Source organism: Monoraphidium neglectum (genome assembly GCF_000611645.1).
Source record: "Monoraphidium neglectum strain SAG 48.87 unplaced genomic scaffold scaffold00609, whole genome shotgun sequence".
NCBI lineage: Eukaryota > Viridiplantae > Chlorophyta > Chlorophyceae > Sphaeropleales > Selenastraceae > Monoraphidium > Monoraphidium neglectum.
The window spans coordinates 1-17,799 of NW_014013019.1; the positions used below are offsets into that span (position 1 = coordinate 1).

At 62.2% G+C, this 17,799-nt stretch overlaps 2 protein-coding genes across 2 annotated transcripts; both read left to right on the forward strand.

The window, feature by feature from the left end:
• Positions 1 to 4,737: 4,737 nt before the first annotated feature.
• MNEG_4401 (hypothetical protein) lies at positions 4,738 to 8,210 on the forward strand (the record flags this gene model as incomplete). The annotated part of the gene is made up of 9 exons (XM_014047121.1): positions 4,738 to 4,989; positions 5,221 to 5,357; positions 5,560 to 5,725; positions 6,062 to 6,129; positions 6,355 to 6,442; positions 6,691 to 6,772; positions 6,940 to 6,989; positions 7,407 to 7,473; positions 7,897 to 8,210. 9 exons carry the CDS (start codon positions 4,738 to 4,740, stop codon positions 8,208 to 8,210), a joined length of 1,224 nt encoding a protein of 407 aa, XP_013902575.1.
• Positions 8,211 to 11,343: 3,133 nt separating this feature from the next.
• On the forward strand, positions 11,344 to 16,054 carry MNEG_4402 (peptidase S8/S53 subtilisin kexin sedolisin; the record flags this gene model as incomplete). The annotated part of the gene is made up of 6 exons (XM_014047122.1): positions 11,344 to 11,428; positions 11,739 to 12,347; positions 12,635 to 12,733; positions 12,994 to 13,058; positions 13,443 to 14,732; positions 15,008 to 16,054. 6 exons carry the CDS (start codon positions 11,344 to 11,346, stop codon positions 16,052 to 16,054), a joined length of 3,195 nt encoding a protein of 1,064 aa, XP_013902576.1.
• Between the last annotated feature and the right edge of the window lie 1,745 nt (positions 16,055 to 17,799).

Consider the following 17,799-nt stretch of genomic DNA (forward strand, 5'->3'; position numbering starts at 1 on the left):
ACCGGGCCCTGCTGACTGGTTGCACCATGCAAACAGGCAGTCCCAAGCGCCTGCATGCGGCCGCCGTCGCGTCATGCCGGCTTCGCTTGGAACCCCTCAACCTGGCACTGTCACGCCGCTGCAGCCGCCCACTCGCACGCCCCTACTTCCCTCGAATGCCGCGCCCATTCGCGCTCACCGCCGAGCCCCCCGCTCGCCCTCCCCTGCGCGGCGCGGCCCCAGCCCCTCAGCCCGTCTCCCCTCTTATTCGGACCCACCTGATCACCGTGGTGACCGACTGCGACCCCGTGTTGCCGCCGTGGCCCATGATAAGCGGCACGAAGAATGACAGCTCCACGTGATGCTCTAAAACGTCCTCGAACTGTTCGACTACCAGCGCTGCCAGCAGCAGGCCCACGCAGAAGGCGACCAGCCAGCCGGTGCGGCCGCGGGCGATGTCCAGAATTGTCTCACGGCTGTTGGGGGTCGGTGGCCCGGGGACACCAAGAGGGAGAGGGGGGCGGAGCAGGTGCTCTTGCTGCTGCTGGGGCGGGCAACACCATCGCGGCGTATCTCGAGATGTGTTGAGCAGATGCGATCTCATGCAAGCATTTAAACAAACAGCGAAGCGCCAGCATGGAGGCACCATGCGCTGGGGCGGTTGCCCGCCTGCTTGTGCAGCACTGATGCACGCTGTGGCGCTTGGTGTTGAGCTCACCCATAGTCGTCCACTGTGTCCTCGTCGTCAAAGCGCGCCCCTGCACCTTTCCTCTTGATGGCCCCGCCTTCGACAGATATAGCCCCCAGCGTCATGCGCGACGCTGCTGGTGCTTGCGAATCGTCAAGGCTGGCGAGGCTGTCGAACGGAGTGCCGCTGGTGGTTTCTCCCTGCTGCTGATTGCGTCGTCGCTGGTTGACGGCTTTGCGTGCAGACCAAAGAGCTCCCTTGATGGATTGCGTCCTGACTGATACTGCAGAGCGCCTGCAGCGGCACTGCAACTTTGAGCCAGCGTGGTTCATGCCAGACACGGCGTGGGAAAACAAATTTATGGTTGAACTCAAGCCCTTGAGGAATCTGTCAAAGTACCGTATGCAGCTGGTTTCCTGGTTCCAAGGAGGGATGTCGATGTAATGCTGTGCTGAGTGTCTACGGTACCTATTGTATCGGCTATCGTCGCTGTGCATGATATAAATCTTGTACAAACTCCAATGCACCACAGGGTTGCCCGAAATCCGGACAGGGGGTGCAAACAAGTTTTCGCTGCGATTTCCGGGGCCGGTGTGCACACCGCACACAGCGCTCAAAAGAGATAAAGTGAGGGTGGTTGTGTCGTGTATGTTTACGCAGTTTACCTGCATGTGCATCGCCACTGGTGCTGGCGGTGCAAGTCATGGGCAGCGGCGACGGCGAAAGGCGGGATGCACAATGGAACCAGGGCAAGAAGTAATGAACATGCTCGCGTACATACAGCATAATACTACCTGCAAGTATAGATGCAATATGTTCGCAGTCAGCCAGCAGACACCACTACGAGCCGTTGGCGCGGCCTAGCACTCAATCATCTCAACTATGCAAAATACTCCAGCATATATAGATATATACCTTACGAATTGGTCCTCTGACCCACGGCCCGTGACACCTGCTATGACACCTGCTAGGCAACACTCACTGAAGTGTCAAGAGCGTGCAGCTGCTTACTGGCATCCTACTCGGGGCATCAGTTGATTCCACACCCCCAAAGATGTCACGAGGGCCCATGCTGACGGATCACTGAAACGTCAGGGGCCACAACACACACACCCAAGCCACACAATGCAAACTAGAAAGTGCATACGGCTTGCTGCTTGCAATTATGAGAAATTGCATACAGCTTGCTGCTTGCAATCATGAGATGGAATTTGGAGTGGAGTTTCCTCTCTTCCTGAACACCAAGATTAGTCCCCTTGCATCAGATACATACGCGGATGTCACGGACAGCAATGGCCCAACAACGATGGCCAGCAAGGCAGAGAGTTTTGAGGGCTGCCAGATGTGTATCATGGGCGCGTGCATGTACAAGTCGTACAAGCTTCGAGAGCTGCAAAGGTGATGAGGGTGCACCTGCAAATGCATCTTAGGCAGGGTGTGGAGCTTCAGGAGTGCACCTCAGGGGACGGCCGGGTTGGCCGAGTGGTGATCGGCGGCTGTACTAAGCAACGGGACATGCCCTACCCAGCGCAAGACAGAAACTGGCGGCACTTTCTTGGGCAAGGACAGCAAACTCGGGTTATGCTGGAGCAACCGCACGGGAAGGCCCACCGAGCAGCGTCAGCTAGGTGGTCATCCCCCAGCACAACTCGTTGCAAGGGGGGCGCTCCTGCTGGTGCGGCACCTCACACGTGCTCTTTCCGCGTCTGCAGGGGCTTGCAGTATGCGTAATGCAATTCGTTCGTTTTGATCACATGCCGGTCTACTGTGGGGCGCGATCTTGCTGCTGAGGCAGGATGCGGTGAAGCCTCCTTGCCAGACCACCACACTCCCACAGCTATAGAGAAGATGCTATAGGACGTTACCACAGAAGTATGTTATCCGGCTTTCACAATTGTGATACGAGAGATTGAAAAATGCCAATCTGCACATGTCCCCGTAGCACCGTCATCAATTAGAGCGTCTAAAAGGCGAACTCAAACAACAAAAGCAACGTGAATCATTTAAAGCGATATGGTCACATCAGGTACGCTTCTCACAGCCAGCCACCTGTGCTGCGCATGTGCCCGGGGCGTTGGCTGGGCAAGCCCCACGAGCAGCGAAACAGCAGGGTAAGTGTCCGCGTGTGTAATTCCGCCACCTATTGCAGTTGGTACGTCGGCTAATGGGCTCCTTGATCGGTGGGCAAACTCGCCATGGCCCTCGCCCTGGCATGTTCCCGACGTAGATTTGGGCTGGCTGGAGAGGGGTGATTTGCCATGTCTAAGGGTTTTGGAACAATCTTTTACAAAAATATTCGCCCCTACGCGAACAGTTGCTGATGCGCAGTGAAATTTGGGTTGAAGATGAGCAGGGCGTTTGTTCGGCAACAGGTCATGTAGCGGTGTCAGTTGCGTCAAGCCCATGTCCTCTACCGAACCATTCCATCATATCAGACAGTCTTGCAACACCAAAACGTCTCAAACGCTGTCACACCCGCGGCGACACCGCGCAGGACTTGATCCCGAAGCGGGTGAGCTCGCCTCTGGGATACACGTAGACTCTGATTTGAGTCATATGAAGATCCCGCTGTGGCTGCTCGTGGGGCGGGGCTGCTTGCCCCTGTACACACCCCAACACTGGACCAGGCCCAGCCACGTGCACTTGCGCAGGCATCAAAGCAAGCCAGGCCCACCACTGGCCCGTGCCCTGCCCTTACTTTCAGGCCATTCAAAAGTCCCTTATGGCTTTCAATCCGCGGCGCAACTCCGCGGCGGCGGCACTGGCCGTCGTCTTGGTGACGTGCCTTGTGTGCTCTGCGGTTGCGCAGTGCAGCCCGGGCGAGCAGCCATCGGGCAGCAGCAACTGCGTCCCCTGCACTGGCAACAAGATCTCGCCCGATGGCGGGAAGTGCGTGAAGTGCCCGGGTCGATCCACCGCAGACGACAGCAAGACCAGCTGCAGTGGGTGTCGCCCAGCGCTTTTGACGGGCTAGTTTGGGCCGCGCTTGCTTGCGTGCCTGCTCGCGCGGGCAGGGTGCGCGCACGTCCGCCGAGCTCGCGCACCATTGAGTATGTCGCATCACACAGATAGAATAAATTCTCCTCAATCCGCGCACCTTGCAGTCTGTGGCCCCGGCTCTACGGATGACGGTAACGGCAGATGCGTGTGCCTGCCTGGTTACGGCGGGGGCTCCTGCAAGCCGGTGCGCACGAGGGGGGGCATGGCGCGGCCAGCTGCAGCCTGCACCCGGTGAAGCAACGGCCTGCCAGACTCCTCTTCATGTCTATCGACACGCCCAGATGTCGCATGTGTGGCCGATTGACGTGTGTTGGCAACCCCCTGCGACGTGTGTTGGCAAGCCGCCGCCCCCATACGTGGCTGCCTGCCCAAACGCCTTGCAGTGTACCGGAAACAAAGTCTCTACCGGGGGCACCAACAGGGGCTGCACATCGTGCGGGCCACGCAAGGCTCCAAACAGTGATCTGACCGCCTGCGGTGAGCCGCCACGGAACTCTGCTCCAGCCGCTGCAGACAGGCCTGTCGCGCCTTGTGCGCGCACCTACCTTGCCTGCAAGCACGCACGTTCATCCCACCCACACCCGCTCCCACCAATGGCCCGTGCTCGCAGTTTGCGCCGCAAACGTTGTTGATGACGGCGCCTGCGACAAGTGCCTTGCCGGCTACGGGGGCAACAACTGCAAGCCGTGTTCCAGGAACAAGTTCTCTGATGGCACCAGCCGCACATGCACGTCGTGCACCCGCGGGTCCACGTCGTCAGACGGCGTCACCTGCACGTGCAACGACGGCTCACTTACTTGGGACGCGTCGTCAAACACTTGCTCGGACAATGGCGGCGGCGGCGGCGGCGGCAGTGGCGGCGGCAGCGGTAGCACTTGCCCCACCGGCAGCATCAAGAACAACGCAGGCGTCTGCGGTGGGCCCCTGGAAGCACTGCGTATCCTAGATAGACCGAGGCGTTGGTGGCAGCTTCAATTATCCTGCCCACCACTGCAGTTGTTTGGCAGGTTCGCCTGTGCCCCAGCACACACGTGTTGCGCCTGCCCGCATCCATTCCATACCACACCCTCATGGCCACCGATTTCAAATGCCTGCGCTACCCTTCCCACAACCACCACTCATCAGTCTGCACTGACACCACCAAGGAGGTCTACAACAACGCGTGTGTCCCCAAGTGCGCTGCCGGCTACACACGCAATAGCTCTGGCGTTTGCGTCCTCACCGGCAGCGGCGGCGGTGGCGGCGGCGGCACTGGTACCGGGGCATTCAACATCCAGTTGGTTCGCATCGGCACTGACAGCAGCCAGGACGCAACATTCCAGGTGGGCAACCGTGAAGAAGGTTGTTTTTTGTGTGCTTTGATGCGGGCGGGCGCGCACGTGCGTGTGTGTGTGTGTGTGTGTGTGTGTGTGTGTGTGTGTGTGTGTGTGTGTGTGTGCGTGCGCGCTCTCAAACAGGAGGGCAGCCTGGCACGCACAAGAAATACGCGCCCCTTGCACGCATACTTACATGCTCTTCCCTCGCCAACTGCCTCGCCCTTTTGAGCACCCCAGGCAGCCAAGGCCAAGTGGGAGTCGATCCTGAAGGTGGACGTGCCCGATTTTGTCAACACCGCCAACATCGACCTTTCGGACAACTGGGTGTCTGGTTACTCGAACAAGCAGAGGAATGTGGACGATATTGTCATCATGTGAGTCGAGCTATGGCCCCGGCACAATGACGCCAGGGCAATGCATCTGGGCGTCCTGTGCAGTCAAGTCGAGCAGCGCGGGGTGCCCTGTGTAGAAAGTGCGGGCAGGTGCAGGGAGGCGGCAGCTGGTCTCGGGCAGCCAGCAGCCTGCCTGCAGCATGCGCCGCCCTCTCGGTCGCACCGGGCGCACCGTCCCCACCAGCTATTTGCCAGTAGCCGCGCTCGCCGCCGCCCGCGGCCGCAACGCATCTGCCAGGTACGGGATGAGTACGTTGTCTGGCGACACGCTCGGCTGGGCTGGGCCCACCTACTTCCGTAACGACGGCAGCAAGTACTCCAACACCCCGGTCGCAGCAGTGATGATGTTTGTGAGCGTCTGAAACTGTGATGGATATCGCCTTGCTTCATGGGGTGCCTTTTTTGGGCCTGGATTGTAGTTTGGTCTGCCGGGATGGCTTGCAGATTCACTGTGTTGGCCCGTTAGCCCCGCGCACCAGCATACACACCGCGTGCTTGCGCCAGCCTCGCAGCGGGCGCGCCTTCAGTCCCCTCCCCACCCCTCAACCCGCTCGTGTTGCTATCATCCCACGACTGACACCACGCAACAGTGGCGCCCACTTGTGCCGTCGAGCGGCCTTGTCCTGCGTGGCACAGCCGTGCTGACCAACAATGCCCTTTGAAAAATGCGACGCACACGGCCGCAGGACAAGAACAAGATCACGTCGTTGGGAGGCCAGGATAATTTCAAGATCGTGGTGCTCCATGAGATGGGGTGAGTAAAGTCGAATGTGATGTCACACTTAAGGCGAGAGCTTGGAGGGCGGCGCGGCGCGTGGCATCGACGCCTGGCCCCACACGTCAGGGACGTGGTCGGCGCATGCGCCAATCCGGCCCACGAGCAGCCGCTGCGGCGACTGTGTTGCCGCGGCGGCCATTGTGCAAACCGACGTCCTGCCTCACGCCCTGCCCTTGATGCAACGCCTGCCAACCTGGTCAGGCACGCGCTGGGCCTGGGCACCGTCGACGACAGGATCGGATGCATCAAGAACTGCGTCGCCGGCAGCAAGAGCAACAACTTCTGGCAGGTGTGCAGGGCTTGTGCAACCTGAGGTCGGGTGTACTTCACAACATCTTTGGCTTTGCTACCCACCTGCTCAGCAACCCTGGATTTCCCAAGCCTACCTCAAGCAGGCCCGCTCTAGAGCCGCATCCAGCCCCCCCTGTTCCTGCACACCTCGCCGCACGCTCGCACTTTGCCCAACCTCCCCTCAAAGCCGCGACCCTCGGTTTGGCGCAACACACCACTCCCCCCCTTCGTTCCACCCCCCGGCAGTGCAAGAACGCCAATGCCAAGTACCTCTCCATCGGCTGCAAGACCCAAGTACCGATTGAGACCGAGATGGGAGATGGCTCTGGTGAGAGTGCTTGTGCTCAACCAGGCGCAACATCGCACACAGCTGTGCGCTTGTCCCCCCAACCACACCCCGCGGCCCAGTTTTGCTTGCGGCTACAGCAACTGCGCAACTTCGCCGCAGATTTTTAGCAATCATCGGCCTGCCAACCGTGTGCAAAATGACCGCAGGCTGCGGCCATTGGTCAGAGACCAAGCTCAAAACCGAGCTCATGACGCCGGTGAGTCATCCAGTCTTCCCAGGCAGGGCGAAACTGCTGGAGGGCGGCGTCGTCGCTCGAATTGCGCGAGGGCTGTTGTCAGACCAGCACTAGTGGTCGGGGTGCACTGCCAGGTGCATCCGGTCGTTCTCAACCCGAAAGGGTTGCAGCAGAGAGCATTTGGGTCACGAAGAGGGCATGCAGGCATCCATGTGCGCACGCATGCGCACACGTACACACACACACACACACGTGTGTGGGGGCGCGCACGCGCGCGCACGTGTGTGTGTGTCTGTATGTGTGTGCTCTCCTCCCTTTTTAGGTGTTTGCGCCCTGCGTTTGCGCGCACATACACAACACACACCTACTCCATGACGCACACGCATGCGTCCTGCGCCCACCTGCACACTATCATTTTTATGACCTCGTGCAAACCAGGTGCTGGATGATGGTGTCCCGAACCCCCTGTCTGTAGTCACGATTGGAGCCCTGGAGGATATCTATGGTGGGTGCGTGGTTCCAGCATGTCTGGGTGCATGCATGCGTACACATTAGGCACGTGCGCGTCTGTGCGTGCATGGTGGGGCCACTGTGAGACGCTCTCAGGGGCAATGTGCGAAAGCTCGATTTGAAAGGGGGGAGGCTTGGGGATGAGGTGTTCGCTGGGGTGCAGAACAAATCAATTTTTATTGTGGCTATGCTGCCAGCAGCTGTAATCCAGGTGGTATCCCGGCGGACCCTAGCTGGGTGGCGCAGTGAGGGGCTAGTCGTAATGCGGCCACCAAAAAGCTGCCAACCTTGTCGCATGCACACAGACCCCCCCAGCCCTCGCTCCTACTGGCTTGACCACAATGTCTCCAACCCCCCTCATTTTCTTCTGTGTCCTTACCCTGCTTGGACCACGCATTCACCACGCAATACCCAACAGGCGACGGCAGCGTCGACTACGGCCAAGCCGATGCGTTCAGCTGCCAGACCAACATCGTCGCCAGCGTCGCCGCCACAACCCAGCCCACCGGTTACGAAATCAAAGATCAAACCATCCGCCCCACCGCCTACCCTTATGACGTCGTGGCCCCCACGGAGCCTGGGACCGCCAGCCCCGCGGCTGCTGTCGCGGCTGCAGGCGTCACCCCGATCGATTTGTCCGCGTACCAGAAGCTGCTTCAGCAGCTGGAGGCTCAGAAGTATGCCAACAACCCCTTTGTCAAGCCTGGGGAGCAGATCCCGCGGCCTCTGTGATCTGATCGGTACATGCCGATGCCCAGCCGTGTTGCCTCGTAAAACGGACCACGCAAGCGGCAGCGATCTCGCCCGCCCCCGGAGCTGCTCGTGTGTCGTTTGAGCTTGTGCCGCTGGCCACAGCCAGGGGCCGGCGGTCTTCGCGAGTGTGCATGAGCATTTGCAGGCTTGACGCCTGCATTTTCTTCTTCTTCCCATCATCCTCAGTGGGGGTTACAGAAGGGGATTGTCTGTCCTCGTTGCCACCTGCACGGATCTGATCGAGGCGTTGTTGGCGCGTGTCGCATTCATGAGAGCTTGCATTCTACTGGCGGCCTGCCCCTCTGGGCGCCTGGTGTCGGCATGTATCCTGTGCAGGCCAGAAAGATTGTTGCAGATACAGAAGGGGTACATCTCTGTCGTTGCGACGAAGGGTTGGGGGTTGGAACCCCACCCATCCGTTCCAATGCCATTCGCCTTCCTTTCTCCATTGCGTTTGAACGACCCGCACCACCGGCTTGGCTCGTCCTGTGCTGCCCCCCCCCCCCGCCCGCACTGGCGCGCCCTGCACATGCACTGGCGCGCCCCTGGGTACGGGCAGCCCAACCTGCGCCCGATTCAACCAGCGGCTCGGCCGATCCCTGTCGCTGCTGAAGCTTGTCGCCCTGTTCAGCTACGGGCCGGTCTGCAGCCGCCCCGTCCGCCGAACGACCCAACAAGGCATTGCGGGGTACGGCGGAGGGGGCGGCTTCCACCCGCTCGCAGCTGAAACCTCGCAGCGGCAACCCCTGATGTCATGGCTTTACGCCCTGGTGTTCACGTGCACCAAGGACCCGCAGCACCTCCTCCTCTAGCAGCTGTGTGCTGTTCACTATTAAGCGCAAGCCCCATCGCCAGAAACGCCGCGAAAGCTGCGGCGGAGCCTGGCACTGCTGCTGCAGCCGCCGTCGCATGCATGGCGCCTCATTTTTGCGTGCAGCGTCAACCACTGGCCCTGCAGCGCGCTTGCGTCCGCCTGGCCCGGTATGCCCTGACACTGGGTTGCTGTCCCGGTGCGCTCAACTGGAGTGGCAACCCCGCTGACCGCCTCCTGATGCCATTGCTTCATCACTCCCAAACAAACCCATCCAGGACCCATCTGCTTTTGTTGCATCACACACAGTATCGCTCGCGCACATTCGTCTAGGGTTTGCTCAATGTCCATTGGCAGGTTGGCCTTCTGTCTCATGTGCATCCTCTCACAGCCTAAGAGAGGATCAACCAGTCTGAAACGCTTCACCTGTTTCCCATCTGGCGTGATCATGGCTGTTCCGCTGTTACACTGCCTCCCTTGCGCGCGCGCACAGCTCGCTGCGCGTCTTGAATTCTGTCCTATCACGATGCAGCCCAAGCCCAGCAGGCCCTTGAGCACAACGTGTTTTCAGACGGTAAAAACAATCGTGCCCCCTGCAATCCAAGTGCATAGCGCACGTCTGAAGGACGAGCGCCCGCCATGTGCTCATGCGGCTGGCCTGCTTAGTGCCTGTTGCGGCAGGGGTGGATGTGCGTTCGGGTGCACAACGGGCAGCGCCCCTGCATGTGGTGAGGATGGTGCATGCTTGGCGACAGCCAACGCGGCAGAGCGCAAGGGCTGCTACATGCATGCGCTAGCCGGCTTGCACATTGTGTTGTGACTGCTCATCCAGGGCACTCTCACTTGCCCAGCGTGCGGCGTGCAACAGCCATGGTGAGTGCGGTGTCCGATGCGCCATGGCCCTGGTTGTGGCATGCTTTTAGCGCTATACTCAGGAGGCGCCATCACACCCCCTGCAAGCTCTTTCCCTCCAGCTGCGCCATCCGTCGCCCTTGCTGCAATTGACTTGGGCTGGCGAGCACAGGTTGCGCAACCAATTCTGCCTCCTCAAGCGGGTTTGCCTGCAGTAGCCGGCTCTGGATGTGTAACGATGCACCTTGCAAAAAACATCTGCAAAACGAAATCGCTGCAACAATTCGCATGGGCGGAGGTTGCATGCGTGAGCCCACCGGCCCACGTGGTGTCGAGAATCCTATGAATGAGTCTGGTTGCAGATGCGATTGGTAGTGGTTGAGCAAAGCAGGGACGTCCATTGCCAAGTTGTGGCAGTCCGATGCCAAAGGACCTGTCCCGCATCTCATCGGCCAATGGCACGGACCCTGTGGGCCGCCTGCTGAGAGCGGCAGGCCGTCCTGGGCGCAGCTGCGCGCCACTTCTGCAAGCAGCCCCCAGCGCAGGGTGATGCGGCCACCAGCTTCGTCGCTTCATCGGCAGCAACACTACCCGTAGGTTGCAATCACAAACCTACATACTTGCTACTCTATATGCTGTTGTCAGCCAGGTATTGTCGAAATGTCACAGCTGCGGTTTTCACAGCGAGAAGGTCTGCGGCTCTGAGTCGCTACAAGCAGGACCAGAGCAGTGCGTCGTCACGCGCACTGACAAGCGGCGTGAACTCCAGGGGAACCCGGGTGGCCACAACGCAGCCAGGATTATATAACGACACAAATGCGCCAGTGTAGGCTGTCTATGTCCAACTCCACTATTACCTGCATGCGTAAGCGCCGGCGCCCTTTGAGTCCAATGATGGCAACTGCAATTCCACCAGATCCACGGCTGCTGAACGCCTCTCTCATGTGAAATCTCATCTGAAACCGTGCTGATCTGTCAGCTATTGCGCAGTCATCGAAAAGTTCTCTGCGGGTGACTGGTGCCGCTCGGGTGCAGCACTGCGAACTCTCGCTTTCTGGGACCACGAACAGCTCTGCTTTGGAGATCAGCTCGATTTTACAGATCTTGCAACAGTTTTAGTTGTGAATTATCACATCTGTCCGTTGTCTCGGGTCCAGCTCGCGACACCACTGGGCTGAAAGCGGCCTGGGACGGGTGTTCTGGCAACAGTTGTTCTCAGAGGTTTCAAGGTTTATAGATGGTTTATTGGTGGGTGCATGGGCTCAGAGATTGCGTTGGCACTGCGCTGGGCTGACGCGCTCTCCGCTCACCACCGCTCGCCCACAATGCGGCAGGCTCCTGAACCACCGCCTGACGGGTGATCACTCTTCCGTACTACTTCATATGCCATCTAATGGGCGCGCAGAATTCTGAGGAGTTTTGAGCGGCTGGGGTGTTGCGCAAGGGGCAATGAGGGACGGCCCCCTGCCGTCGCAGCTGCTGCTGGCAGCAACGCTGTTACTTCTGCTGGCTGCCGCCGCTGCACCTGCAAGAGGTGAGTGATTGTGGCTCACAGAACTTGACTTGTCCAAACAGAGGCGCCATGCTATTGATACGTAGATTTTTCAAGTTGAAAGTAGCTGCCCGACGTCCCCAGTCGGATGCAGCAGGAGTGTCCAGACGCCACAACAGCTGGGGGCGGTTTGACTTGGGTCGAAACCCGCCTCCCCCCGCCCTTTGGGCATGCGCCACGCCCAGGCGCTGAGAGGCGCGTCCGATGTCACATGTATGCAGCCCTCATCGGCCACCATGCCCCCCTGCCCCTCACAACGCATGGCCCGCGAACAAAATTTCCGAACCAACAGCCAGCGTAGCTCTGGCCGCCGCGCCCGACGCGCGCCTGGCGTCGCCGGCGGCCGCCCCGCCGGCCGCAGCGTCAACGAGCGGCGCCGCCGGCAGCGCTGGCAGCAGCGACGGGGCTGCCGTCTTCCGTTCGTCAGCCGTCGGCGCCGCCGGCAGCCGGGCAGTGGCAGGTCAGTGGCTCGTGACCTTTCGGGTGAACACCAGCGACGTGAAAGCCGCAGCAGCAGCCGCCGCCACCGCTTCCACCGCCAGCGCAACCGCCGGCGCGCGGGCGGCGTCCCCCGCCGGCGTCCCGCCCAGCAGCGCGGCTGCGCTGCAGTCCGCGCGCCTGCGCGTGCAGGCGGACGTGAAGGCGCGCGTCATGCGGAGCACGGGCGCCGCGCAGGGCGCGAGGGTCGCGCGCGACTTCTCCCGGCTGCCTGTTTCGCTCGTCAACCTCGGCGCCGCGTCGGCGGTGGAGGCACTGCGTGCGGACCCGTCGGTTGCGTCGGTTGAGCCCAACCGCTACAACTTTCGTCAGCTGGGGCAGAGCCTGCCGCTGATCAACCAGCCCCTCGCGGCGGCGCAGGGCTTCAAAGGCGCCGGCTGCGCAGTGGCAGTGCTTGACACTGGTGTGTTTGCCTCAAGGGCGTGTGCGGCCCTGAGCCTGGCGCAGGGCAGACTGAATGCCGTGGCAGGAGGCTTGCTCAGGTTCAAGTTAACGGCCCACACACGCGATTAATTTTCCCCGCCACAGCCCGCCGCAGACGCTGGGCGTCTGCTGGGGTACGGCGCATGCGCTTAATTGTAGTGCGATGTGCGCGGCCGCCTGTGCAGCAAACCCCCGCTTCGCCCACCTCACTCTCTTCCCGCGGTCTTCGCTGGCTATTGGTCGAAGGTGCGGACTACACCCACCCAGACCTCGGCTCGTGCGCCGCCCCGGGGGACCCAGAGCCCTGCCGTGTGGCGTATGCAAAGGATTTCACCCCGTTGGACGATGGCGCGATGGATGACGACGGTGAGCCACTTGGCGGATTGGCGGGGCGGCGGGGTTCTGGAAACTAGGGTATTATGCTGGGGTTTGCTGTGGCTGCAGCATCCCGAAAGGGGCGTGTTCTTGGAGGGGGGCCCCTCGGGGCCAGCCCGGCATGCAGCAGCGTGCTGCGCAAGGGCACCGCGTGGAGGGCCTGCTTGCGCCGCTGGCCGCCTCCCCTGTCAGGATCGCTGGGCGCTGACCAATGACTGCTGTGCTGCCCGCGGTGTCTGTTTCTTTGGCAGGACACGGCACCAATGTAGCGTCCATCGTGGCTAAAACGGCGCCTGGAGCAAAGCTCCTTGTGCTGGTGGGTGTCCTTGTTCGACCAGCACCTCAGGACAGCAGCACCAGCGGGCGCAGCGGGCGCGTGTCCGCGGCCCGGCACGAGGCCTGGCTTGGCGGTGCCTTGCGCTGGCTGCTGTGCACGCTTGCTGCGGCCCTGGCAAACAAATGCACTGCCCGCGCTCGGCTCAGGAGCCGCTGTATGAGAGGCACACACCCTTGGCCGCGTGGATTGCGGGCGGCGCCGTTTCACCTGCTGCAGGCAGCGGCTCGCGGGTCCTTGCCTGCACAACCCCAGAATGTCACCAAACTCCTGCAGCTGACGAGCCCGACAACCCCTGGCCAAAGCTCATCTATTTCCTTCCGCTCTCCCTGCACCAACCCCGGCCGCACCGCCACCTCGTCTCAGGACGTCTTCAAAACTGACAAGTCAGGCAGCTACGCCATGGACTCGGACATCCTGGCGGCGGTTGACTGGGCCCTTGCAGCAAAGGCGAGCGGCACATACAACGTCTGCGCAATCAATCTGTCCATGAGCTCCTCCTCATTCTCCGCGACCCAGTGCGCGGGCGGCGCGTACGACTCCGCGTTCGCCGCCGCGCGCGCGGCGGGCGTCATCTCCGTCGTCGCGGCCGGCAACGACCGGCAGAAGGGCGCGCTGCCCAGCCCGGCGTGCGTGCCCGGCGCGGTCAGCGTGGGGGCGGTTTATGATCGGAACAGCTCATCCAGGACGTGGAGCAAGTGCACGGACAGCGCGCCGGCGCAGGACCAGGTCGCCTGCTGGAGCAACAGCGCGAGCTACCTCACCCTCCTCGCGCCCGGCGCCGTCATCAACGCCGGCGGCTGGTCGATGGCCGGCACGAGCCAGGCCGCGCCGCACGTCGCGGGTGCTGCGGCCGTCCTCAAGGCTGCAGTGCCCACGGCGACGGCGGACGAGATCGTTGTGGCCCTCGCCTCGAGTGGCAGGCGCGTCACCGACCCCGGCAATGGCATTACCACGCCCCGCCTCGACGTTGCGGCCGGCGTCGCGGCGCTGAAAGCGGCCGTGCCGCCCACGAATGGGGCTCCTGTGGACTCCGAGGCGCCAACTGGGTCTGTATCCATCAACGGGGGCGCGCAGTCCACGACCAGTCCGGACGTGTCCCTGGACATAACAGGGTCGGACAAGGCCGGCGTGGCGTCCATGTGCGTCACAAACGCCGCCGTCTCGGCGGCGGAGTGCGCGCCGTACGAGCCTTTCACTGTCACCAAGGCCTGGCGCCTTGCCGACGGCCCCAACGGCTACCGGACTGTCTTCGTCTTCCTCAGGGATACGCGGGGCAATACGATGGCCGCGCCGGCGCGGGATACGATCATCCTCCAGGCGCCTGCCGGCGTCGCACCCGACACGACGCCGCCGACGGGGGCGGTCCAGATCAACGGCGGCGCCGCGACCACGCCGAGCGCCGCGGTCAACCTCACGGTATCCGCGTCCGACCCCTCCGGCGTCGCCGCCATGTGCGTCAGCAACGCGGCCGTGTCGGCGGCCGCGTGCGCGCCGTTTGAGCCCTACGCGGGCCTTAAGCAGTGGCGGCTGGCGGACGGCGGGGACGGGGCGCGCACAGTGTATGTGTTCTTGCAAGACGCGGTCGGCAACACCATGGCCACGCCAGTGCAGGCCTACATCATCTTGCAGACGCCCGCTGACGCACCTGACACGGTGGGGCGGGTGCACATTATTGCAAAAATCAAAGCCCGAATGGCAACCCATGGCTGTGCTGGGTTGTCGTGAGACTCGTTGAAGAGCAGCAGCAATCAGCCGCGTGCATGCCGCAAAGGGGTTTGCCGTTGTACTCGCCTATCTTGCTCTCTGGCCTTTGCTGCCGCTGTGCCTGATAGCCAATTTGCCCAGCACTGTTGCTGGTCCTCACTCAAACCTTTCCTTCCAAAGCCATCGTCCCAACTCCCATGCAACCAAACCAACCTGCCCCGCAGGCGCCGCCAACCGGCTCTGTCCAGATCAACGGCGGCGCTGCCTCAACCAACTCGACGTCGGTCACCCTGACAATCGCAGCCTCGGACGCCTCTGGCGTCGCCTCCATGTGCATCACAAACGCGGCCGTCGCGCCCGCGGCCTGCGCCGCGTACGAGGTTTTCACAACCACCAAGGCATGGCGCCTCGCCGACGGCGCCAACGGGCCGCGGACTGTCTACCTGCTTCTGAGGGACACGAAGGGCAACACCAACACCGCGCCCCAGCAAGCGACCATCCAGCTCGACGCGCCGCCACCCGCCGCCGGCCCCTCCCCGGCGCCCGCCCCGTCGCCGTCCTCTTCGCCGGCGCCGTCCCCGGACCCGGCGGCCGGCCCGACGGCGCGGCTCGTCATCAACGACGGCGCCGCGTTCACTTCTTCGCGGTACGTGCGGCTCTCCATATACGCGGACGGCGCGGCGCCCCGAACTACCAGGATGTGCGTCAGCCAGACCGCCGCGAGCGCCGCGGACTGCCCGGCCTGGCCGAGCTTCTCGTCCTCGAAGCGCTTTAAAATCTCCGGCGGCCAGGGGCCGCAGACAGTCCGCGTATTCTTCAAGGCGGCGGCGGGGGCCGCCGGCGCGGCCGCGCGCGCGAGCTTGGCAGCGTTGCCCCCAGCCGTGGCGACGATTAGGTACGACGCGCGGGCGCCGAGCATGCCGCAGGCAGACATGCAGCTCAAGGCGGCGCCAGGGCCGGGGTCAGTGACGCTTTCTTATGCCCAGGCCGCGACAGACGCAGAGTCTGGCGTTGCCAGCTACCTCGTGGCGAGCAGCAAGGGCCTCGCGCCGCCGAAGCGCTGCGTGCCGCCGCCGTCGGGCAAGAGCCAGGTGCGGTCCCTGGTCAGGCAGCCGTCGGGCGCGGCGGCGGCCGGCGGCGCGGGCGCCCCCTCGGACGCGGTGGCGCTGGGCGGCCTCAGCCAGAGGACGGATTACGCCTTCCGGGTGTGTGCGGTGGACCGCGCGGGCAACGTCGCTCCTGGTGTCACTGTGGTCACCCGGACGGCGTGAGGGCAGCGATTACGCACCGTCGCTCTGAGCCGGCGATGAAGCCTTGAGGGCGCTGCAGCTGTGCATGCTGCGCCTCTGCCACAATCTGCATCGGGCATGGCGCGCCCCTTACGGGTGCAGTCTGTTGCACAAAGCCCCACAAAGACTAGTGTGTCTGCAATTGTCTAAGGAATCCGTCCGCCTGTTGGCGCTTGCTGCCCTGGGGGTTGTCGCCTCGCCACGTGCGCCCAACGTGCACTTGAATGCATGGCGTGGCAAAACTGCCAGGCGCGCAGCTCTCAAGGCGGCTGGGCGTTAACATTATCTGTTCAAAACAGGGACACAATTGCATTCAAGCGGTGCTCCCACTCGTCACCGCTCAGGGGCATGGCACGCGCAGCTGCCATGCAGATACTGCAACGCCTATCCAAACATACATGGCGCCAGACAATCCGGTTCCGATAGGAAACACGGGCGCGTGCTTGTTTGATGCGTGCGCGTTCGTACGTGGTTTACTTCTGCAGCTATTCCTTTGTGATAGCTTGCACGAGTCATGGCGCAGCTGGTCCGCTGCTCATCTGCAGTCACCAGGACTGCCACCAACCACGCGGCAACCCCCCAGATTGCCGGCCGTCTGGACACATCCCCCTCTACCTGCACATTGACCGCTCCGAGGTAGCTTGATGGCCCGGCTGCTGATTGCTTTTAGGCGCCCTGGCCCAGTGGTTGTTCGTCTGTGGTCTGGAGCCCGCCCATGGGTGCCATGCAGCACCCCTGGCTGCCGCGTGCCTGTGTTGGTCTGCTGACCCTTTGTGGCCGCTCTGATTTGGTAGTCCGTGTTGACCAGAGGGCGGCCTCTTGTTTTGCGTCAAGGTGCTTGCAACGGCACCACAGATTTGTTCACGATGGCGCCCCGCGCCTGCGGAGAGCGCCGAGAACCCCGTCGTACCGCCTCGTCCCGCATCCGGCGCGCGGTACCTGCCAAGCCGCGCAACGATGCGCGACTGCACGGCGTCGGCTCGGTCGGGGCACCCGCTTGCACGTGCTGCTGGCGGCATTTGTAGGTCCACTGTGCGGCGGCGCTCTGCTGCGTGCAACCCCCTGCTGATATCACAAGCTTTTAGCGGCCGCCCCTCTACGCAGCCTGCAGGTCTGCACGTGATTGGTTTGGCTGAAGCACTCCCATTGCGCAAACTGCTACCGCAGAGGGTGTGGCGTTGCCTTGCCGGAAGAAATTTTTTCAACAGTGCTGCACACGCCAACACTCGCACACCCAAAACAACAGCGTACTGCTCTGGCAACCAGCATGCGGCAGGATTTGGCGCACATCACCTCAACCTTTGCCCCTGGTGACGGCCCCTTCCCTCGCGCCACCCCACGCTGCACTGAATTTCGGTCACTTATGAGACGCGTGGTGCACGCGCCGCACACACAGGCCGGGCACCAAGCGGCCGCGCAGCTGCGCACAGCATGGCGATGGCGCCCTCACTGGCGGCCCTAGGGAGCGCGGGCCCATTGATAATAAGAGGCATCCCTTTTCCATGGGTTTGGCATGACCTGTGACGCAACACAATGAATAACTTTGGGGCCCCAGCTTGGGCCTGCTGCCACCGGCATTGCTGCTTTGATCGCTGCACCTGGCTTGAAACGGGCGGGGTTGAAGAGCTGCGATTTAACCCGGTTTGACCTGTCTAGTGTAATGTTCATCCAAACACAAACATCACTACTACACACATGGACATAGCACAGAGGATATGCCTTGGAGG